The following is a 25,326-nucleotide window of genomic DNA, read 5'->3' as shown; positions in this document are numbered from 1 at the left end:
AAAAATCAAGAATTTATGCGCAGTTTTAACTAGCTAAGGCTATATTTGTTAAAGATGGGCCATTTTCTTAAAAAAACACTTACATTAGAAAAAACAAATACTAAATGTTCCTTTATTACCTAAGTAAAATGACAAAAAAATCAAGAATTTATGCGCAGTTTTAATTAGCTAAGTCTATATATGTTAAAGATGTGCCATTTTCTTAAAAAAACACTTACAATATGAAAAAAAAATAAATTTTTATTTATTATCTAAGCAACACGACAGAAAATCAAGAATTTATGCACAGTTTTAACTAGCTAAGGCTATATTTGTTAAAGATGGGCCATTTTCTTAAGAAAACACTTACATTAGAAAAAATACTAAATGTTCCATTATTACCTAAGTAAGACGACAAAAAATCAAGAATTTATTCACAGTTTTAACTAGCTAAGGCTATATTTGTTAAAGATGGGCCATTCTCTTAAGAAAACACTTACATTAGAAAAAATACTAAATGTTCCATTATTACCTAAGTAACACGACAAAAAATCCAGAATTTATTCGCAGTTTTAACTAGCTAAGGCTATATTTGTTAAAGATGGGCCATTTTCTTAAGAAAACACTTACATTAGAAAAAATAATAAATGTGCCATTATTAACTAAGTAACACGACAAAAAATCAAGAATTTATGGGCAGTTTTAACTATCTAAGGCTATATTTGTTAAAGATGGGCCATTTTTTTAATAAAACACATACATTAGAAAAAAAATACGAAATGCCCCATTATTACATAAGTAACACGACAAAAAATCAAGAATTTATGCGCAGTTTTAACTAGCTCAGGCTATATTTGTTAAAGATTAGCCATTTTGTTAAGAAAACACTTAAATTAGAAAAAATACTAAATGTTCCATTATTACCTAAGTAACACGACAAAAAATCAAGAATTTATGCGCAGTTTTAACTAGCTAAGGCTATATTTGTTACAGATGGGCCATTTTCTTAAGAAAACACTTACATTAAAAAAATAAAAAATGTTCCATTATTACCTAAGTAACACGACAAAAAATCAAGAATTTATGCACAGTTTTATTATTCGCAGTTTTAACTAGCTAAGGCTATATTTGTTAAAGATGGGCCATTTTTTTAAGAAAACACTTATATTAGAAAAAATACTAAATGTTCCATTATTACCTAATTAACACGACAAAAAATCAAGAATTTATGCGCAGTTTTAACTAGCTAAGGCTATATTTGTTACAGATGGGCCATTTTCTTAAGAAAACACTTACATTAGAAAAAATACTAAATGTTCCATTAATACCTAAGTAACACGACAAAAAATAAAGAATTTATGAGTAGTTTTAACTCGCTAAGGCTATATTTGTTAAAGATGGGCCATTTTCTTAAGAAAACACTTACATTAGAAAAAAAATAATAAATTTCCCATTATTACATAATTAACACGAAAAACAATCAATAATTTATGCGCAGTTTTAACTAGCTAACGCTATATTTGTTAAAGATGGGCCATTTTCTTAAGAAAACACTTACATTAGAAAAAAATACTAAATGTTCCATTATTACCTAAGTAACACGACAAAAAATCAAGAATTTATGCGCAGTTTTAACTAGCTTAGGCTATATTTGTTACAGATGGGCCATTTTCTTAAGAAAACACTTACATTAGAAAAATAAAAAATGTTCCATTATTACCTAAGTAACACGACAAAAAATCAAGAATTTATGCACAGTTTTATTATTCGCAGTTTTAACTAGCTAAGGCTATATTTGTTAAAGATGGGCCATTTTTTTAAGAAAACACTTATATTAGAAAAAATACTAAATGTTCCATTATTACCTAATTAACACGACAAAAAATCAAGAATTTATGCGCAGTTTTAACTAGCTAAGGCTATATTTGTTACAGATGGGCCATTTTCTTAAGAAAACACTTACATTAGAAAAAATAACAAATGTTCCATTAATACCAAATTAACAAGAAAAAAAATCAATAATTTATGCGTAGTTTTAACTAGCTAAGGCTATATTTGTTATAGATGGTCCATTTTCTTAAGAAAACACTTACATTAGAAAAAAATACTAAATGTCCCATTATTACCTAAGTAACACGACAAAAAATCAGGAATTTATGCGCAGTTTTAAATAGCTAAGGCTATATTTGTTAAAGATGGGCTATTTTCTTAAGAAAACACTTACATTAGAAACAAATACTAAATGTTCCATTATTACCTAAGTAACACGACAAAAAATCAAGAATTTATGCGCAGTTTTAACTAGCTAAGGCTATATTTGTTACAGATGGGCCATTTTCTTAAGAAAACACTTACATTAGAAAAAATACTAAATGTTCCATTATTACCTAAATAACACGACAAAAAATCAAGAATTTATGCACAGTTTTTTTTTTTTTTCGCTAGCAAGTCGACCCATAGTACAGCACTATAAGTACTCTAAGAAATCCTTCTCCCATCATCCCATCCCTCCACAAATATTTTATTCAGAGATTTCATGTTAAAAAATTAACCAATCACTAATTACCCCTTTTTTGCAGATGCTAAACAAACAAAAAACCTGTATGCATTTCAAAATGTTCGTATTTGGAACTCTGTCAGTTAACACTAAGAAGTGAATTGGGTAATCCCCTAGCAATAACAAAAGGCTTAGCAGTGATTAAATGTCATTTTTCGACCCCTTATCGGTCACAAATTGAGCTAGCTTAATGCAAATGAGATATCATTTTGATATCTCTAATAGTATATGCGATACTGGGGCGAGATCTCCGATACCTTGAAGCTACAGGCTATTAACCAGATTCCATAGCTACAATATTCTCTTTGAAAAGGTGTAGAGCTTCTCTAGTCTAGAATAGTGACATAATTTCACTTTATCGACCCTCAAATTCCATTATGTGAGGGAGCTCTGAACCTCTTTGAAAAGGTGTAGAGACGCAAGCAAATAAAGTTGAAATTGCTATATACGCAAGCAAAGTATAACCTTGATTACTACTTATATATATATATATATATATATATATATATATATATATATATATATATATATATATATATATATATATATATATATATATATATATATATATATATATATATATATATATATATATATATATATATATATATATATATATATATATATATATATATTTTTTGTGTATTATATATTATATATATATATATATATATATATATATATATATATATATATATATATATATATATATATATATATATATATATATATATATATATATATATATATATATATATATATATATATTCTTTGAATAAATTACCTTTCCTTGGAAGGGTAGGGAGGCATTCCCTAAAGACAAGATTTGTCAAAGTAAGCGACCCTTAAAACCGGAAACTGATAGATGCACAACTCGTTTTTGACCTGTAACGCCTACATCTTCCCATAAATATTTTGAAGGATGCAATTTTTTCGGAAATAATTATCAGACAAGAATTACTGTTATGTGGATTCCGTCTATACAACCTTATTATTACATGCAGAAGTAACATGGTTGTTAAGGGGCCAAAGTTTAAGTATTATATTCTTAACCGAACGAAAATGTGAACTAGCTACTTTTCTTCAAAACGACTTATGGCTATCCAAGCTGTACTGTTTTATTGGATACTACTACTACTACTGCTAACAACTCACCACAGTACGAAACCGCCTGAGGCCAACACAGCTACGCATGCTCCTCCTCCATCCCAATCTATTCAAAGCCTACCTTTTTACACCCGCCCACGAAGTTCCCATTTCCTTTAAATATTTCTTTATGACATCCTCCCACCCCAGACGAGGACAACCTGCTTGTCCAACCTGCTGTGGAACAGCAATGTCCTGCAACTTGAAAGTCGAAGGTTTGATTTTTCCAGCCAGTTTAATGAAAGGATAAATAGAAATTTAGATATTAATGCTACTGAGATTTTCACAAATGAACCATCAAGGTGCATTTTTAAAGAAGGGACACTACTCTTGTATTGTGATAGGGGCCATTTTGGCCTTAACATTTTTCTTTTGAATTGTCAGGGATTGAATTCTGCGCATAATTTTATCGAAATTAATAAATACTAATGTCTTTCAGGTGATCGTTTTAACTGAAACGTGGTTAAATGATAATAACTCGCAATTACTAGATATCCGTGGTTGCACTTTATATGTAAGTAACCGAGAGTATTACCAACATGAAGGCCTAACAGCTTTTATTCAGGCTTATTATAAGGTTTCAATAAGAGAAGATCTTACAATATATAGAGAGAAAAGTTGCGAGTGTTTTGTTCTACATATAACTAGAGAGAATTTGAACTTTTGTATTGTTGTAGTATATAGGCCTCCACAGAGCCTGCTCCAAGACTTTATGGACCTATTTGAAGAACAATTAACGAAACTTCCGATTAGCTCTATGCCATGTTTTATTCTGGGGGATTTTAATATTGACCTTATAGATCAGTCAAAAATTATCCCTACAAGAATTACGGGAACATCAGCTAAGCTTCTGGATAACATCCTTTCTAATGCACCCTTGAGTCTTCCCAGGGTCCTTATCAACGATGTATCTGACCACTTTGGAGTTTCAGCTAGCTTTAGAACTGTCACGAAGGTGGTTAAAGGCAAAAAATCAAGGATTCCAGTAATCAGTAAAATGCGATGGTAAAACTTAAAAATGATATAGAAAAGGTGGATTGGTACGATGTTCTAGGCGAAGTTCAGGACGCAAATTCAATGTTTGTTTTATTTTATGAAAAGTTGCAGAGTTTAATAAGTCAAGTAGTCATATTGAAACCATTTAATAGAAAGCACTCAAGTAAAAAACCTTGGATTAGTCCTGTGATTTTGAAGCAAATAAATGTAAGAGATAAATTGTTTAGAGCCAAATAAATACCCCACACAAGAAAATAAGCAAATATACAAAATTTATCGAAATGGGTTGAAAAAAAATTTTTAAAATGCAAAAAAGAAATATTTTGAGAAAAAGTTTAAGGAGGTCGAAGGATGCCCTAAAAAAACCTGGGGACTAATAAAAACTTTGAATTCTGAAAAGGACATATGCAATGAATTTTAAAGTTATTTTTCGAATATTGGTCTGAATTAAGCTGTCAGTTGTACCTGATAGTGGTGATCCAACGTTCGAGTCCTTACTGAGGGACCCGATTGATGTATCTCTTCACCTTAGACTTCTAACAGTTGATGAAATTAAAAGAATTATTTATGGGTTGCGTAGTAATTCATCTGGTAGCGACCATATTACTTTAAAAACACTTAAATGTATTTTTCCTGTTATATCTGAAGTCTTATGTGGGTTAATTAATGATTGTTTTCTTCAAGGAAAATTCCCAGACTGTTTAAAAGTTGCCCGTATAACCCCAATTCATAAAGGTGGTATTAAAAATGACCCAGGAAACTATAGACCGATATCTGTTTTGCCCATCATTTCCCGTGTTTTAGAGAAGTGTTTTAGTATTCGAATGATGAGTTTTTTGGATGATCATAAGTTACTGGTAGAAACACAATTTGGGTTCCTGTAGAAAAAGGACAACGGAACAGGCGATGATTTATTTGACAACTATTATTAATGATGTATTAGATAAAGATTTTAAAATAGGTGCTATATTTTTAGATCTGATGAAAGTTTTCTACACTGTGGATCATGAACTTCTACTTAAGAAATGTGAGGTGTATGGTTTGAGGGGTAAATCATTAAATTTTTTAAGAAGTTTTTTACGTAGTCGTTATCAGTATGTCTAACTAAATGATTCTTCTTCCGAAAAAAAGCGTATTGAAATAGGTGTTCCGCAAGGATCAGTTCTCGGTCCTATATTATTCTTGATATTTATTAATGATTTACCGAATTGTCTAAATAAGTTTTGCTATAGAATAAATGAACTAACGGTAAACCCGACTAATGAAACAGTTTCACTTTTTGCTGATGACACAACAGCTATTAGCACAGGTAAGACAGCGGAGCTGCTGCAGATTTCCATGAAGGAATCAGTTAATAGAATTATAGCATGGCTGAGGGTAAATAAATTAAGGGTTAACATGGCTAAGTCTAACTCTATTATTTTCTCGCGATCATCAAACTTTTACCCATGGATCAAGGAATTAGATATGCCCAATGGCGTTATAAAACGGACTGCGTCTTTTAAATACCTTGGGATTGAACTTGATGAAACTTTATCTTTTAAGGAACATGTAAATTTAACTAGTAAAATTCTGGCAAGAAATCTCGGTATAATGAAGAAACTCCAACCTTGTTTTCCCAAGTCTGTCCTTCGCCATCTTTATTTTTCTTTAATGAAGCCGTATATACTTTATTGTTCGAGTATTTGGCTCTCTACTTTTTCTTCTATCCTAAAACTAATAAGAGTTCTACAAAATCATGCAGTAAGAATTTTAGCCGGTATATCTCCACGTATGTCTGTTCGAGAAATTTATCCACTTTAAAAAATTTTGCCGGCTGCAGGCCTTCGTGAATTCTATGTATTGTGGTTTATTTTTGGACTGCAGCAGGATGTTCAGCCTCGTTGTTTTGGTGATTTATTGTCCATTTGGTCAACTGTTCATTCTCATGATACAAGGAGTAGGGCGGACTTCTGTGTACCTAGAGGTATATCTTCCCGTTCATGTTTTTCTGTTTTTTATAGAGGTACGCGGAAATGGAATAGCTTGAATAGTGATATTAAGACTATTGGTGGCCCCAATATTTTTAGAAAAATCATTAAGGACCTGCTTTTTGCTGAATATGAGTTTTGACTGATTGATTGAATTATTTATCGTGGGGGTTTTGTTGATATGATGTTCCCAGAGGAAGTATAATATATAATATTATTTTGTATTTATTGTTTAGTGTGATGGTATTAGTGGTGTCAGTGGCCAAGTGTTCTTTGTTTTAAGGATTTTGTTTTCTCTACCTCCCCCACGGACAAGCCTTGCTTTTAAGGGGAGGAAGCAATAATTAATTGTTGAAATGTTTTTTTTTCAATAAATCCTTCTTTTCTTCTTTAAATATATTTTTACAACCTCCCAATCCAAAAAACCCTACTAGAAGAATATGGTGTATTCATCCCTAAACAATTATGAAGTCTATACAATTAGAACTATTATTATTAAGAATGTTTACCTAATCGGAACTAACAGTTAATGCATAGTTGTGCACGAGGGATTAGTTTAACGTTAAGTGGATTTTATTGGAGGAGGGCTACAAATGGCTTCAAAAATAACCTTTTACACTCGAATTTTAGAGAGTTCCTTTAAAGAGGCTTAGGGTCAATATGAATGGAGAGCCCTTTTCCTCTGGTCTTCCTTAATATGGAAAAACAAAATTCGCATTAAGTGTGCCATATATGTACTTGGGGAGTTGAGAGTTCCCCATTTACTGCGCAAACGATATTTTCTAAATAGGAAACGGTAGTTTTTAAACATTAAAACAATGTGATGTAGAGTTTAGCTTAGGTAAAATGATCAGTGCTTTCTCCGTATTTGAGAATATAATATTCCATTTCCTTTTCTAGGCTTATTGTTATATAACTGTAAAATTTCGCTGTAAAGACCAAGAGTGTTGATAAGATTAAATCCAACCTACTAATTAGGTTAGGTTGTCACTCATAGCTCTTTTTTCATTATTAAATGAATTTCATATTTCAAGCCAAAAAAGGGAATGGGGAAAACAATTATATACCCTCAGTTTTATAGCCAATGATTTACATTAGAACGGATAAACTTTCAACTCTAAGGCTCAAAAGATCAAACCACAGTATAATTAAACAATTTGTGACAAATGATGTAGCACCCACTTCAAACTATATCGTAATGATTCATTCATCCAGTAATGATTCATTCAATTCAGAAACGGACTGGCGTCAGTTTTATCATTGCTAATGATGCCATAAAGCCATTTTAGCTGTTGTCACTCTCCAGAGTGGTTGCAGCCGTGCACAAAATGCATTTACCCCTGAGATGCAATTACTTGCATAACCTTGAATATAACCTTGAGTGACGTTAAAACTTATAATCAAAAGACTTTAAAAGAAAGGTTACACGAGCAAGGAATACAGCAGTGGTAGGCTCGGAAGGAGGCCTCGGGATTTCTGAGTCTGTATTGTACGGTGAAGGACACGTGGGGGGAAGAAATTCATTTTAAATTTGGGTTGAAACGGGAAGAAATAAAATGGATTTTGAATTTTAGGGGAGGGTAGATTGATATTGGGGAAAGAGAGAGGAAATTTAAGGGTCTTAGTGTTAACCCAGCCCCTTGCCCGATGTGCGGGGAAGATGATGAGGATATTTTTCATTTTTGGGGGAATTGAATTGGCGGATCTGAGAAATGTCCAAGTTTATTGCACTAAATCTCTATTCAAGGTTTGTACAAAAAAAAAAAAAACGGAGTTGAGAGACCCCCCAGGGTTGCCACCCGGTGAAAAGACCCTAGATTTTAGTGATTTTCTTCAGTAATCGACTTTTTCAGGTAATATAAAAATTCACAAGAAATAATGATAAATCACCAGGGGCGGCAACCCTGAGACCAACGGACGCAGAGGATACTTTAGTATAGTTTTAAGTTTTAGTTGTGCTCCTTTCTTAAATGGGAAAAAAACTTGTTTTCTATTTATTTTTATTAGGTACAAAAACAAGTGATAGTACCAAATATTTGTATTAAAATTTATTGAAAACATTTATAACATCAGTAAGATATGCAATATGACCTGTTCCACAGAGCTTTAATGAAACTTATCTTCCTATACAGTAAATTTACAGTATGCACATTATACTACAAGGTGATAGGCTTGAAATATATCATAAGATAAACAATGTAGAAAGGATCGTTGTTGAGATCAGAACCAATGATAGAATGCTATGGGAGCTCCAATTAGCTGAAAAATAATATGTATAATTATTTACTTTTGTGAATTGGTTATATAACTTTTTTCAGTAGCATTGCCTTTTGAACTGTTTTTGGTAGAAAACTGTTAGAAAGGACTGATATGGCCTAACAGTAGCAAAAACTCGTTGTCCAGAACTTAGAAATTTTTCCAAAGAAATTTTTCCTGACTTTTAGAACAAAAGAGTAAACCTTCGAATAAGAGAAATAATCTTCATGGAATTTACAATATGAAGCTTAATATATCAGAAAATCGTCTACTTTTTTTTAATGAAAACAGCAATGTTTGGCCCAAAGAGGTGGTATTATGGCCTTTGGAACTGGGATGTTGAATTGATAGTTTTTATATAATTTTAAGACGATTGGCTACCTCAGAATACCAAATTAACAGAATTTGGATCCTGTTTTGGACAAACATTGTTGTTTTCATCCATAAGACTGCTGGAAACCCTGTCTTGCTAGGGCTTATCTATTTTGTGAAGGGGTCCTAAAAATTTCAGTTTCTGTTTGAGCGAGCCCTCCCTTTGTATTTTGTTATCTGAATTTATTCATTCCAGGTTCCAAAAACTGTTTATGTTGCATACTTGCACCTCAGATATTACGGAGGACTGCTAGTTGATCTTTTTGTTGGTAAGAAGGGGCTGAAGCCTCAAATTTGTATTTTTAGGCCCAAATCCTCTTACCTCCAGAAAAACGTCAGATGAATATAGGAGGAGCTGAAGATTGAGCAGCTGAAGGTAATGGAATTCCTACTCCTCTTAATCTTCCTTGATTCTAAGGAACTGTTTCGAGCTAAGCATGTAATAATAATGATGCAGTGTGACAGCTTCCGTTTTGATACAATAAAATTGTAAGCGTAACATAAAAGACAAGAAGTTGGTGAAAAGGGGAGAGGCATCATCTATAAGAAAGAATTTATTCAAAGAATTCCGGAACAGAACGTGAGTTTTGGTCGAAAAACTCAACTTGAAAAACGTAAAAATTATAACCCTAAATTGTCATTTTAATATAAGTTGGGGGTAACATTTCATGGGGTTCATTTTTTCAAGGATGATATTATTCTCAAGGCACTGTCATGCGATTATTAAACTTGATTGAAAACACAAGACTTAAAAAAAGGGAGTAGCATGCTCTGTTTCGCTTAAGGAAGCTTTAGATCTTGCGGTTCGTAGTATCAAATTGTAAGCAAAGAACAACGCTTCCCAATAGAAAACAAAGCTATAAAAATAGGGTTTGATTAAAATCTATACACCAACAGAAACCATTATTTATGATGAATTTGATTGCATTAAATTAATTAATTTTTAATTGGTCGTCAAGGGGTTTTGGAATATATTTATAATTTTATTAAATAAGGTTCAACCGTTTCTAAAAGTTTCATGATATTAATCAAAATTATGTAATGAAACTCAACATGCCAAAAAACAGAAAGCAACTGTTAATACAGGCATCAAGTTTCCCGTTTATCAGGAGAAGGATCGTCACGCAAATGTTTTTGTCCTTTTTTCATAAGGGAAGTCGTATCAAACCAGTAGTTGTAGATATTTAATAAGGGCTCATTCGAACGAAAATTAAAGCATCTAGTTCTCATTTTTCCGGTAAAAAGATTACACTACAGAAAACAACTGATCTCTGGCATTTTGTATTGCAAAACAAAAATGTTGGCTTGATTAAGCTGAAATACTATCGAACAAAATTCTTGGACTTGTTGAAATGCCATTTATGGTGCCTCCTAGTTTCAAAAGTCATTAGGCACGTGACATAATATTCATCACTATATATACATGCAGTCCTTAAAAAAATCGTTATTATAGACTGTTTATTTTATGAACAAATGACTAGAGAGCAGCGCATTGTATTGTATTGTTCGTTAATATAGACTGTTTATCCTATGAACAAATGTCTAGAGGCAGTGCATTGTATTGCAAACCAACTATTTGATGGAACTCAGCGGACTCGATAATGGAGAATCGACCGAGTCCCTATATTTTGAATTGAAAATCAAGTATTTTGCAGGCATCAAGACATAGCTAATTGTAGAAAAAGCTAAGACAGATAGTCCAAGTGATTGATCGGCAAATTAAGGGGAATATAAAGGAGAAAGAAGTAGCTGCGACATAAGAGAAACTTTTTAGGCCCATTTCTTTTAGTCCTCCGTGAGAGGTACTTCGGACAAATTAGTTGAATACTCTGATGAATGTTGATTAAACCTCTAACCTTCCTTCATTTGGAAGAATGTATTTTTGGTAAGTATATGATGGAACGTGATGAAACGGGTATATGAACGCTGAGGAGGCGAAATTCTGTCAGGATGAAAACGAAGATTATTCGGACAGTTTGAAGTTAGAAAACAACTCTTACTTTATAATATGCAGAATAATTGTATATAACACATTTTCCATGCAGACCCGCTATAATATATCCCCAGCTTTGAAGGAAGTTCATTTCACTAGAAATTGAAAGTTCGAGCACACTTTTTAAGATTTAAAAGTGATGGAAATTAACTAGTCCCACTCCCATGTCCTTTTCAGCTGCCCCCCTCCAAGTAGATCTTTGTTCAAAGTGTTCATAGCTTAAAATGTGGGGGGAGGAGGATAATTGATGTGCATTTAGTTTTAGTTTTTAGGCAGAGGGTTATTAAAAGGGAGTCGCGGTTGTCCCTTAGGTATAGATTTAATGATGTATGTTTTAAGTTTTAACGTCGCTCTTGGCCTTCATTTGATGAAACAATACTTTCTTTTTTACTTAATAAATTGAGAAACGCACTGATATACAAAATATTTAGAAACTCATATATAAATTCAGTGTTTATGAATTTGGAAGTGAAATCGATTGACAAATGGAGTTACCTATGTGCAAAACTTCACTTTCTGATAATGAAGGCCAGCCAACTTGAGCTTCAATCTTTTCGTGATTATTTATATCTGGAATTTGCTCACCCGGATCTTCTAGATTGAAAGAACCTGGAAAATCTGTAAAAGTCCTAGAATCATAAGAAAACAGACTTCTCTTTACTGTTGATTATTTTTCCTAAGGCTCTAAATTGAGGGCTTTTACCCTTTTTTTCATGTTTCATAAGCAGTATTAGTTTTATAACAATATTTTGCATAGTCCTTATAAAAGACTTCATGTTTTTCGTTGAAGAACTGCATGTAATATGTTGCGTATTAGGCTATTGTAGAGGAATACTTCGTTTAACCACAACTCAGAAATATTCTTTTTTATCCTCCACTAAAAAAAAGCTGTTTATAGGATATTGTGAATCCCCTTCAGAATAAGCCGAAAATTTCTTCCTGAAATACTATACATTATGTACGCCATATAAAACTATTTCAATGGAATCGTTTCTTTAGCCAGTCCCCAAAAATTCTTTTTTGTACCTTCAGGGAAAAGGTCTATGGTCTTTTTCTATACACTTTCACAACAACAAAAAATCGCTGCCACCCGAAGTATCACGGACTATGAGAAAGAAATAGGATTGCTAGAATTGCTTAAGTGGAAATTTAAACAACCTTTATTTTAAATTAGAAACAACAACAAATCAATTTTAATGAAAAAACCACCATGTGTAGTGACGTTTTTTTTTTTTTTTTTTTTTTTTTTTTTTTTTTTTTAGTAACAGGCTCCGTACTTGGAAAAAGTAAGCATGAAGGAAAAATCAGCAAAGTTACCTTATAGGTAATTTTTGAATTTTTAAGAGCAACAGCCTTGTCAAATTTAATTTATTATTGTTTATTCCTTTTACTCTTAAACGTGGAAACGCTGCCAAAAATGCCGAAAGCCCTTAAGACTTTATAATTTTAGAACAACCAACCGAAATATAATAGAAGATTGCGAATTTATGGCTATAATAGATCTAAGATGTGTCCAGGGAGCAAAAAATGTTTGCATTTTGATGTCCTTGGTAATCTAAGAAAAATTTCTTCAAATTATTTTCTCGAACAATTTCCAGAATTTCTTTTCCTATCCTTTCTTTTTACTGATTTTGTTCATCTAGGGTCTATATTTAATTTTTTGAAAAAAGTAATCACATGAGATTACCATAGCCTTGAGTATGGTTAATAGAGTATAGTGTAGGGCTAGATGTCAGTCTTTACTATTAATTTTTTTCTTTTTTTTTTTATGGATAAACTTATCAGAACCTACTGTTTTCCTATTATCCTGAATTGATTATTAAATGTTATTATGTAAGCCTTATAAAGGGTAATTAGCTATTTTTAAACTGAAAATTAAAATAAATTTATCTATAGTGAGTGAGATCCGATTGAACCTACGCACTTTAATGAATGAAATGTTTCAATTATTTTAGTTTTTTAATTGTATGAACCGTTTATACAAATTTGCTAAATTGCTTGTTTGCTATTTAGGATAGTTAAATATTTCCATCATTAAAATCTTTTAAATATAATGATTGTGTGTTGAGATCAAAACTGACATTAGACATGTAATGCAAGATAACCTGTACGCTTCAACCGAAGGAGCACTTTCATTGATATAATTGTTTTAAGTTGGTTTATTGGGCATGTGTATTACACGGCTAACACTGAAGTTTACGTTGTGCAAAACTCGAGTACAAACCGGTTTCTTGGTTAGTTTCTTTCAGCATAGCGTGAGACAAGACAAAGACCAGTGACTGAATAATGGGAAATATATAACTTGGCTATATATTTGCATATTAAGGAGGTGGAGGTAAAGTATTTGGACAGTTTGAAGTTAAAAAATAATTCTTACTTCACAATATGCAGAGTAATTGTACATAACACACTTTGAATGCACACCCGCTATAATTTACCCCCATCACCACCCCTAATATGCAAATATATAGCCCAAATTTGTTCCTAAGGTATTATATTTTCATTATATTTGGTGATATTTCAGTAGGATTGAGTGTCAAAGCAACAGGTTCTAACTAAATGAAGAACTTGACTGTTTGCCGTATAATACACGAATACAGTTTATTGTCAATTATAATTTTGTATTTTGTATTATTATACAAAACTGTATGTTTATATCAATAATTTTTTTATTTTATTATATCAAAGTTGTGCGCTAGAGTGAAAACTGACCTTTAGTGAGTGATCCTACAGAAGATGCACACTTCAAGAGCAGGGATGATTTCAAAACATGATATTCTTCTACTCTAAAAGACAGGCCGAGTACTGTTGACTCCAAATTATTTGTACCAACCACAGTTTTATACTGCTTTAAAACTTTCCTCGGTGCCTAAAATATAACGATAAATTTATCAAAAATATTGCTTGAAACGCTGTTCAAGCTAGTTTTCACAGGCAATAGCGCTACCTAAGTAAACAACAATGTTGGCACAATGTATTATTTGTTTATTTATTTATTATAGTTTTTTTTTTTGTTTCAGAACAGGGCACCCCGTATCGAAGGAGTTGTCGTAGAAACTTTGAAAAGGGATCATTCGATTGGATATTAGAAAAACTTGTTCCCTTTTCAATGGCCGAAAGTGATTGGAAGGCAACTAACACCCCTTCCACGCCCACCATTTCCCCAAACACATCCAGTGAAAATATTTAGATAGCCTTTTTGCTCATCGTAGATTAAAGATCTGGAAATTATGCTTTTGAAGGGCTAATTCGAGTGGGAATTGAAAGGACTTGTGCCCTTTTTAATAGTTGAAAGTAATTGGATGGCAACTAAACCCTCTCTCACGCCCACCCTTTCCCCAAACACAATCAATCGAAATTTTGACATATTCATTTTGTTCAACGTGGTTGATAGTTCTGGAAGTTAGGTCTTTGAGGATGATACTCCATCACAGCCCTCAGGGCAAGGGTTGTAAGTTATGTCCTGGGGGCATATAAGGTTTCTGTATAAAGTGTTGTCGTAGAAACTTCAAAAAGGCCTCCTTCGATTGGAAATTGAAAGGGCTAGTACCCTTTTAAATAGTCGAAAGTGATTGGACGACAACTAACCCCCCTCTCACGCCCACCATTTCCCTAAACACATCCAATTAAAATTTTGAGATTGCCATTTTGTTCAACGTGGTTGAAAGTTCTGGAAATTATGTGTTTGAGAATGACGAACCCCCCACATCCCTCAGGGCAAGGGCTGTAGGTTATGCCCTTGGGGAATATAAGATTTTATAGAAAGGGTTGTTGTAAAAACTTAAAAAAGGGCTCGTTCGATTGGAAATTGAAAGGACTAGTGCTCTTTTTAATAATAGAAAGTGAGTGGATGGCAACTAACCCCCCTCTAACGCCCACCATTTTTCCAAATACATCACATCAAAACTTTAACATTTGCCACTTTTTTTAACTTAGTTGAAAGTTCTGGAAATTATGCCTTTGAGGATGACAACATCCCCCCCAGCCCTCAGGTCAAGGGTTGTAAGTTATTCCAAGGGGGCATATATGGTTTTTTATAGAAAGTGTTGTTGTAGAAACTTCAAAAAGAGCTCATTCGATTAGAGATTGAAAGAGCTAATGTCCTGTTTAATAGTCGAAAGTGATTAAAGGGCAACTAACGCCATTTTGTTCAACGTAGTTTAAAGTTCTGGAAATTAGGTCTTTGAGAATGACAACCCCCCACAAGCCTCAGGGCAAGGGTTGTAAGTTATGGCCTGGGGGCATAAAAGGTTTTTTTTATAGAAAATGTTGTCGTAGAAACTTCAAAAAGGTCTCATTCGATTGGAAATTAAAAGATCTAGTGCCATTTTTAATAGTCAAAAGTGATTGGAGGGCATCTAACCCCCCTCTCAAGTACACCATTTCCCCCAAACACATCAAATAAAGGTTTTGAGATAGCCATTTTTTTCAAGGTAGTTGAAGTTCTGGAAATTATGTCTTTAAGGGTGACAACCCCCACCCCTCAGGACATGAAATGTAAGTTATGCCCTGGGGCCATATAAAGCTTTTATAGATATCGTTGTTGTAGAAATTCAATAAGGGCTCATTCAATTGGATATCGAAAGGGCTAGTCTCTTTTTAAGAGTCGAAAGTGATTGGAGGGCAACTAACCCCCCTCTCAACCCCACCTTTCCCCGAAAGACATCCAATCAAAATTTTGAGATAGCCAGTTTTTTTTACAAAGTTGAAAATCCTTTAAATTATGTCTTCGAGGATGACAACCCCACAGCCCTCAGGGCAAGGGTTATAAGTTATACCCTGGGGGCATATAAGGTTTTTATAGAAAGGGTTGTCGTAGAAACTTCAAAAATGACTCATTCGATTGGAAATTAAAAGAGCTAGTGCCCTTTGTAATAGTAAAAAGTGAATTTTACAAATTACACAATTTATACAATTTTACAATTTTACACATTTTAATTTTACACAATTTTACATTTTTACACAATTTACAAATTGTACTCTCGCTTTTAGAAAGCATAGGGTTTTAGAACCCTACTCATATTAATTTCTACTCGTTTTGAGCTTGACTCTATTATTTATTTTAATTTCTCTTTGTTCTGGGTTTCATTTATTTATTGATACTGATTTGTGGTAGTTGTATGCTTGGTAGATTATTTTATTGTATTTTTGTTTTTTTATGGTTTAATGGAGTTCCTTACTTTTTTTTGAAAAACTTATTTTGTGGAATTTTTTTTTAATTAATAGAGATATGATTAAATCTTCGGCATGATTTGCAGCATTAATAGTGCTAAACTATTTACAATTAACATTTTTATTGATTGACTTTATATTTACAGTAATTTCCAAAACTTTTTCCACGAAATACTTTTTTTTCAAGTAAAGAGCTAAATTTAAACAAAAATAAGCAGAAATAAAGTCAAGTAACTTTCCAAGCGTAAAACTATCAAAAAATAAAATAAATCCAAAACAACAATAAATAGCAACATAAAACTAAAAACAAGCAGAAACTAAGACGAAAGGGGCTGACACCCCCCGTGCTTTCCAAAGACCAGAGCATAATTTGTTCTTTACTGAAAACAAAATCCATTTCAAATGTTTCGTTCTAAATATTAGTTCGTTCCAAAAATTGTTTAAAACTATTCTGAAATATATAAAGAACAATGGTACTATAACCACCATTGTTTAAAAGTCCTTCCATAAAAATTTTTGTCAAACTTATATTTGTAACCCTACCTTTGTTAACGGAGTATAATCCATTTTCAGCCTATAGTTTTGTTCGACATATAAAAAAACATATAATTAGAGAGTTTATATATATTGCAAATAAATAATTTTTATTAGCTCCCTAGCCAAAATAGCTAGAAAATAAAGCTGTTGAGGCAAAGTTTTATTTTCTTTTTTGTGAGAGCAATAAAGAATCCTAGTTCAAATATTCTTTTTTTTATTTCAAGTGTTCAAGTTTTCTTATTTTCTGTTTTTCTGTTTTACAATAAAATGTAAGTGTAATTGCCATGGAATTTTTTAGTTACTACTACTAGCTTCAAGGCTAACTAACAAACATCAAAATCAAATATTAGATTAAAGATTAAAAATACTTTTTTAACTTTCTCAAAGCATGCCTACGATAAGTTTTCTGATCAACTATCGCTGCTACATTTGGGTGTTGTCTCGTGAAATATTAGCAAATTCCTATTTCCAACAGTCATGGCGTTAACCTCTAATCGTAACTGTACTTGTATAGTGCAGAAATAGTCGATTTTCCTTGGATCCACACCTAAATTTTGCTTTCATTTAACATTATTAAGATGAGTTATTTTGTCGACATTTGCAATATTCCATACTATATTCAACAAATTTTTCTTTGTTTCACCAAGCAGAAGGTTATAACATCATTTTTTAAAGTTGTAGGGTGCGAAAAAAAAAATGCAACATCTAGACTTGAAACCATTTCGTAATCTATATACAGTAACAACTATTAAGTATTGCTAATTAGCTGATTTTCAATTATTAGTGCATTTGAACATACAGTCAAAAGAGGAAATACTAAATTTTCTAAAATAAAGCCAGACTTGTAAGATTTTACGTGAGTTTTTACCTGCTTTCCATTTATATACCAATTTAGAATTGCCGGTGGCTTTGAAGGGGCTGACGTACAGTTAATATCAACATAGTCACCAACTTGGTACTTTGACTGACCTCCTGTGATAGAAGGCTTTCCTTGTGGTAGAACGACCACCTGTAAATTGACGATTTTTCTGAATACAAAATTAACATATTTGAAACTAAATAACATATTTGAAACTGAACAACTATACATAAATTTAGGATAGCTTGAAGGATTAGTTGACAAAGAAGTTTTCCTTCAGAGTTGTATAAAATACTTAAGACTTCATCATCAAAACTTAAATCTTTAAAAATGAGTAAAATATATCCACTTCACTTCGTAATATATTCTTGCTATCATGCCTCTCAGTAATCCTATAATATTGGATCGAAACTTTGAAATGGCCTTTTTGTTCAGAAATGTCAGAAAGTCTAATAAGTATAAATCGAGACTCGATACTACCCTCAAAGCCTTAGAGGTAATGACTCTAAAACTTCTAAACTAGCAGCTTTTAACATATTGATTCTCAAACAGTTCATATTTTATGCGTAAAACAACTTTATGTAACAAAACCTTACAAACTTTACGTAACAAACTTTACGTAAGGAGCAACTCTCCCAATAGTAACCGAAACTCTGCTAAACGGAATTTTGATAACAATAGATACATAAAAAAAATTCGCCTTTTATTTCAATTAAACAAAAAAAAAACAAGTTTTTTTTAACTGAAAGTAATGAACGACGTTAAAACTTAAAACGAACAGAAATTATTCCGTATATGAAAGGGGCTTTCCCCTTAAAAACGCCTCGCTCTTTACGTTAAAGTTTTTTATTGTTTAAGAAAAATAAGAGTTGCGAGAAAGTCAAACTTTAGCGTAAAGAGCGAGGCGTTGAGGAGGGGACAGTTATATGGATAATTTTTTTTTTAAACTATCCCCAAACAGTTATTCACGAATGATAAAGGGAAAACGCAAAGTCACAGCTCATTAATATTTATATAACTGCAAAAACAGTATAAAAATTACCAAAACTTTCAAATACATACAACCTACTGAAGTACATTCATTTAAACAAAAGAGTATCTGCATCCACTTCGGCCATCCATCTCCCACCGTTGTTTAAAACGGCTGTAAAAAGGTTTAAAACTAATCTACGAAAAGCAGTAAGAACGCACTCAAGAAGACTAACGGGAGACAAAACAGAGTTTCATCATCCGTTATTTGTTTTGCTGTTATGTTTTATGTTTTTTACATTGTATAGTGAATTTATCAATTAAATTAAAAAACTTAAAGAATCTGTCGTTTCACTATTACGGTAAAGTTGAGGTAGGAATGTGACGAAAACGAAGGGCTTTAACGTAAAAGGAAAACGGAACTTTGCTCTGAAAAATGAACAAGAAAGGCTATACGTGAAGGAGATAAAATGCGAGATAAACGACGAAAGCGAAAGGAGCTAATCTACTTCTATCGCATGGCCCTTTATGAGAACAAATCCCACTCTTATCACGCTGTAACTCAGCTGCGTTGGCAGACACTACTGCTTCTTTTAGCCTCTTCTGAAGAGCTGGTCAACCGTCAGTGTGTCTGCAGTAGCTGCGGCTTATTTCATTCCACGTTTCGTCTGAATCGCGGAAGCTAGAGCTACCGTTGCCAAGGGATTCTTTCTGTCTGTTTTTACTTCCTTGATTAGGCTGAGCAGTCTCTCTGAGGCTACGTTCGAAAATGCCAAGGAGAACAAGTATTTTACAAACTTTGCTAAGTTCGGAAATCGTTTGTTTCCATGATGGTTCCTCGTACTCAAAGCTTGTTTCCAGTAATCCATGGCTTTCACAATCACTGTTTCGTCGTGTTTGACACTCTCTGAATGTTCCAGCCACTCTTTGCCAATGGCACTTCTAGACCACCCTGGCAACGGGTAGCGTCTTAGATATGGGGCACGGGTGGGCAAGTTTAGTGACTTAGCGTTTCCGGGTTCAATAAAACTTACCACCTCATAATTATCATCGTAAAAACTGAATCTTTTCTGTATCTGAAAGATAGCCTTTTTACAAAACTCGTTAGCTGACAAACAAATCTTTCAGTCTCGGCTTTTAGCTTCTCCTTTTTTTTTGGTCTGGCGGATCACTAGTTTCCGCGTCACTGGTCAACTTGGCAATTTCTTCTGTCGCATCTAAGCCGAGGTAAAGATTTTTCAGAGGGAGGTACTGCAAACTATTTTTAGAATCAACGATCATTCCCTTTTCTTGAACAAACTTAGCGGTCATGAAATTTCGCGACAAAGTCTTTACAGCCCAACTGCCCCCCTGTGTTTAAATTTTCTCTTACACAATGATTTGCATACAAATCAGTGTAAACAGCAAACATAAAACAAAAGCGTGACCAAGAACCTGTTTTTGATCTGTTTTGTAAATTCTGAACATTTTAAATTAGATATATTGGAGATTAAGGTCCACTCCCAGTTACTTTGCACTTACGGTAGTAGTCCCCTTCCTGTAAAATTCCTGAGATGGTAGAGGTCAAAGGACACTCGTTTATTCCATTATAAACCCGTTTACTCAACCTAAGATAGTTAGGCTGATAAACTAGGGGAGGTATTTAAAGTTTTTTGGTTAAGAATGCCATATATTCAATTCCGTTCAAGTGTTGGTATAGATTGGGACCTGGAACCAACGGCAAAAACCAAAGGAGCAGAAAACAATTACCTATTACAGGAGTGCTATGTGCGTTAATGTGGCTCTTGAGTTTATGACTGACAAACTAAGACTGAAAATAAGACCAAACACATAAGACTAGGGTAAGAGATTTTCTTCAAGCCGCCTATTACCTTCAGTTCTACCAAGCAACTGTGGACAAAGTCTAATTTTGTCATAGTTCTTTCAACAAGTAGTAACTTTCAACCGTTTTGAACCTACTGAAACGACCGGACCCACATAATACTAGTTCCCATCTTTTTGGTGCAAGTCGACACCTATGGTCAGTTTATGAATTGAAATAATTAGTTAATTACAAATCATGAAGGTGTCTATATGATCAAAAACAGAAAATCAATGAAACCACTGTGGAATGGCTAGTGGGCAATGTTTACATATGTATAAAAAAATTCAAATCGTGTTACCTCAGCTGCCTGTGACGTGGGTGTGGTCTTTTGACCCAGGAAAAAAAATCCCTAAGAGACAAAAGCCATATAAAAAACTTAGAATGACCACAGAGTAAAATTTTCCGGGGAATAATTTTTGGGGAGATTTTCGTTAGTTTCGGTCTTTCCTTTTTATACCGGGAGATGAATTAGAAATTCGGCAGATCTCCTGAAGAATCGGTAGAAGTGGAAATACTGGAACACTCTTAGAAGAAAAGCTTAAAAAGAGTATTAGCACCACCTGATCCACGACAACTGAGGTAATACTAAAAAAAGGTAAGGAGTGATTAATGAAATTATGGGGAATAAAAGAATCTTGAAATGAATGCGCTTAAAATGAATGGTTCTGTAATCATAGGCAGTGCAATAGCGCTGCCTAAGTAAAGAACGATGTTGGCATAAAGTATTATTATTTTTTTGCATACCCGGGCACTTCGTATCGAAGGAGTTTTCGCAGAAACTTCGAAAAGGGCTGATTCGATTGGAAATTGGAGTGGCTAATGCCCCTTTTAATAGTCGAAAGTGATTGGTAGGCAACTGCCCCCCCCCGAACGCCCATCATTCCCCCAAACCCATCCCATCAAAATTTTGAGATGGCCATGTTGTTCCGCGTAGTTGATTTCAAGATAGAAACCATGTTGTTGAGGAGGACAGTCTCCCAAACCCCTTGGGGTAAGGGTTTTAAATTATGCCCTGAGGGCATATAAGAAAAATGTTGACACAATGTATCCTTTATTATTTTTTTCCTTTAGAGCAGGGCACTTCGTATCAAAGAAGCTGTCGTAGAAACTTTGAAAAGGTCTCATTCAATTGGAAATTAGAGTGGCTTGTGCCCTTTTCAATAGTCGAAAGTGATTGGAAGACAACTAAATCCTCTTCCACGCCCACCATTTCCCGAAACATATCCAATCAAAATTTTGAGATAGCCTTTTTTCAGCGTAGTCGATTTCCAAATCGAAATTATGTTTTTGAGGAAGACACTCCTCCCCACAGCCTTCAGGGCAAGGGTTGTAAGTTATGCCCTGGGGGCATGTAAGGTTTTTATAGAAGGCGTTGTCGTAGAAAATTCAAGAAAGGCTCATTGGATTGGAAATTCAAAGGGCTATTGCCCTTTTTAATAGTCTTAAGTGATTGGAGGGCAACTAACCCCCCCCCCCCACCGCACCCATCTTTCCCCCAAACACATCCAATAAAAATTTTCAGATAGTCATTTTGTTCAGCGTTGTTGATTTCCAGATAGAAAATATGTTTTTGAGGAGGACACTCCCCCACAACCCGGGGCAAGGGTTTTAAGTTATGCCCTGAGGGCATATAAGAAAGATGTTGGCACAATCTATTATTTATCATCTTTTTCCTTTAAAGCAGGGCACTTCGTATCAAAGAAGCTGTCGTAGAAACTTTGAAAAGGGCTCATTCAATTGAAAATTGGAGTGGCTTTTGCCCTTTTGAATTGTCGAAAGTAATTGGAAGGCAACTAACACCCCTTCCTCGCCCACCATTTCCCGAAACACATCCAATCAAAATTTTTAGATGACTATTTTGTTCAGCGTGTTTGATTTCCACATAGAAATTATGTTTTTGAGGAGAGCATTCCCCTACAGCCTTCAGGGCAAGGGTTGTAAGTTATGCCCTGGGGGCATATAAGGTTTTTATAGAAGTTTGTCGTAGAAACTTCAAAAACGGCTCATTCGATTGGAAATTCAAAGGACTAGTGCCCTTTTTAATAGTCGAAAGTAATTGGAGGGTAACTAGCCCCCCCACGCACACCCATCATTTTCCCAAACACATCCAATCAAAATTTTGAGACAGCCATTTTGTTCAGCGTTGTTGATTTCTAGATAGAAAATATCTTTTTGACGAGGGCACTCCCCCACAACCCTCGGGGCAAGGGTATTAAGTTATGCCCTGAGGCCATATAAGAACGATGTTGTCACAATGTATTATTTATTATTATTTTCCTTTAGAGCAGGGCACTTCGTATCGAAGAAGTTGTCGTAAAAACTTCGAAATGGGCTCATTCAGTTGAAATTGGAGTGGCTTGTGCCCTTTTTAATAGTCGAAAGTGATTGGAAGGCAACTAACACCCCTTCCACGCCCATCATCTCCCGAAACACATCCAATCAAAATTTTGAGATAAGCATTTTGTTCAGCGTAGTCAATTTCCAGATAAAAATTATTTTTTTGAGGAGGACACTCCCCCACAGCCTTCAGGGCAAGGGTTGTAAGTTATACCCTGGAGGCATATAAGGTTTTTTTTTATAGAAGCCGCTGTCGTAGAAACTTCAAAAAAGGCTAATTCGATCGAAAATTCAAAGGGCTAGTGCCCTGTTTAATAGTCGACAGTAATTGGAGGACAACCACCTCTCACCCCCATCTTATCCCCAAACACATCCAATCAAAATTTTGAGATAGCCATTTTATTCAACGTAATTTTAAGTTCTGTAAATAAGGTCTTTGAGGATGACAACCCCCTCACAGCCATCAGAGCAAGGGTTGTTAGTTATGCCCTGGGAACATATAAGGTTTTTATAAAACGCGTTTCCTTAAATAGCCATTTTGTTCAGCGTAGTTGATTTCCAGATAGAAAATATGTTTTTGAGGAGGTCACTCCCCAAAGCCCTCAGGGAAAGGGTTTTAAATTATACTCTGGGGGCATATATGAACGATGTTGGCACAATGTATTTTTTCCTTTAGACCAGGGCACTTCGCATCAAAGAAGTTGTCGTAGAAACTTCGAAAATGGCTAATTCGATTGGAAATCGGAGTGGCTAGTCCCCTTTTTAATAGTCGAAAGTGAATGGAAGGCAAATAACACCCCTTCCACGCCAATCATTTCCCAAAAAAATCCAATCAAAATTCTGAGATAGCGATTTTGTTCAGCGAAGCTCATTTCCAGATAGCAATTATGTTTTTGAGGAGGACACTCCCCACAGCCCTCAGGGTAAGGGTTATAGGTTTTTTATAGAAAGAGTTATCGTAGAAACTTCAAAAAAGGCTCATTAGATTGGAAATTCAAAGGGCTATAGTGCTCTTTTTAATAGTCGAAAGTGATTGGAGGGCGACTAACCCCCCTCTCACGCCCACCTTTTCCCCAAACACTTCCAATCAAAATTTTGAGATAGCCATTTTGTTCAACGTAGTTAAAAGTCCTGGAAATTAGGTTTTTGAGGATGACAGCCCTCCCACAGCCCTCAGGGCCAGGGTTGTAAGTTATGCCCTTTGGGGCATATAGGGTTTTTATATAACGCGTTGTCGTAAAAACTTCAAAAATGACTCTTTAGATTGGAAATTGAAATGGCTAGTGCCCTTTTTAATAGTCGAAAGCGATTGGAAGGCAACTAACACCCCTTCCATGCCCACCATTTTCCCCAAAACACCCAAAAAAAATTTTGAGATAGGCATTTTGTTCCACACAGTTTAAAGTTCATGATATTATAAATTTGATTAGAACACTCCCCCCAGAGTCTTCAGGGCAAGGGTTATAATTTATTCCCTGGTGGCATATAAGTTTGTATTGAAATCTTTGAAGTAGAAACTTGAAAAAGGGCTCATTCGATTGGAAATTGAAAGGGCTAGTGCCCTTTTAATAGTAGAATGTGACTGAAGGGCAACTAACCCCCTCTCACGCCCACCATTTCCCCAAACAAATCCAATTAAAAATTTGAGATATCCATCTTGTTCAACGTAGTCGAAAGTTCTGATAATTATGTCCTTTAGGATGATAACCCCATCAGAGCCCTCAGTGCAAAGCTTGCAAGTTATGCCCTGGGGACATTTAAGGTTTATATAGAAAGTAGTTGTAGAAGTTTCGAAAGGGGCTCATTTGATTGGAAATTGAAATTGTCTTCTTCAATAGTCAATAGTGAGGAGAAAATAATTAAACCCCCTCCCCAACCCACCATGTTCCAAAAAACATTCAATGAAAGTATCGAGAGATCCATTTCGTTTAACAGAGTTGGAAGTTCAGGAAATTGCGTACTTGAGCAGGAAAAATCCTCCGGAGTCCCCAGGGCAAAGGTCGTAAGTTATGCCCTAGGGGCATATAAGGTTTATATAGATAGAGCTATCGTAGAAAATTCAAAATGGTCTTATGCAATTGGAAACTGAGAGGGTTAGTGCCCTTTTTAATAGTTGAAAGTGATTGGAGGGTAATTAACCCCCCCCTTACACCCACCAGTCTCCCAAAGACATCCAATCAAAATTTTCAGATAGCCATTTCGTTCAATGTTGCAGAAAGTTCTTGAAATTAGTTTTTTGAGGATGACAACCCCCACCCCTCAGAGCATAGGTCTTAAGTTATGCCCTGTTGGTATTTAAGGTTTTTATTGAAAATGTTG

At 34.2% G+C, this 25,326-nt stretch overlaps 1 protein-coding gene across 3 annotated transcripts in view; it reads right to left on the bottom strand.

Annotated features, from left to right (window-relative positions):
* Positions 1-8,689: 8,689 nt before the first annotated feature.
* The window catches only part of LOC148956166 (uncharacterized), a 49,598-nt gene continuing 32,961 nt past the window's right edge, over positions 8,690-25,326 (bottom strand). For 2 of the 3 annotated variants that reach the window (XM_089096386.1, XM_089096481.1), the window contains exons 4-7: positions 17,847-17,987; positions 13,982-14,138; positions 11,765-11,887; positions 8,690-8,907 (exon numbers count right to left, since the gene is read on the bottom strand). In XM_089096386.1, the coding sequence (XP_088952512.1) occupies positions 8,831-8,907; positions 11,765-11,887; positions 13,982-14,138; positions 17,847-17,987 (498 nt within the window). In that variant the 3' untranslated portion in view covers positions 8,690-8,830. The remainder of the gene's footprint in view (positions 8,908-11,764; positions 11,888-13,981; positions 14,139-17,846; positions 17,988-25,326) is intronic. The other variant, XM_089096437.1, reaches the window with a different exon arrangement.

Source organism: Artemia sp. Qi Xiang Cuo, chromosome 1 (assembly GCF_049724085.1).
Source record: "Artemia sp. Qi Xiang Cuo chromosome 1, ASM4972408v1, whole genome shotgun sequence".
In the NCBI taxonomy this organism is placed as follows: domain Eukaryota; kingdom Metazoa; phylum Arthropoda; class Branchiopoda; order Anostraca; family Artemiidae; genus Artemia; species Artemia sp. Qi Xiang Cuo.
Note: the sequence above shows the minus strand (reverse complement) of the source record. Positions and strands in the feature narration are given on the sequence as shown.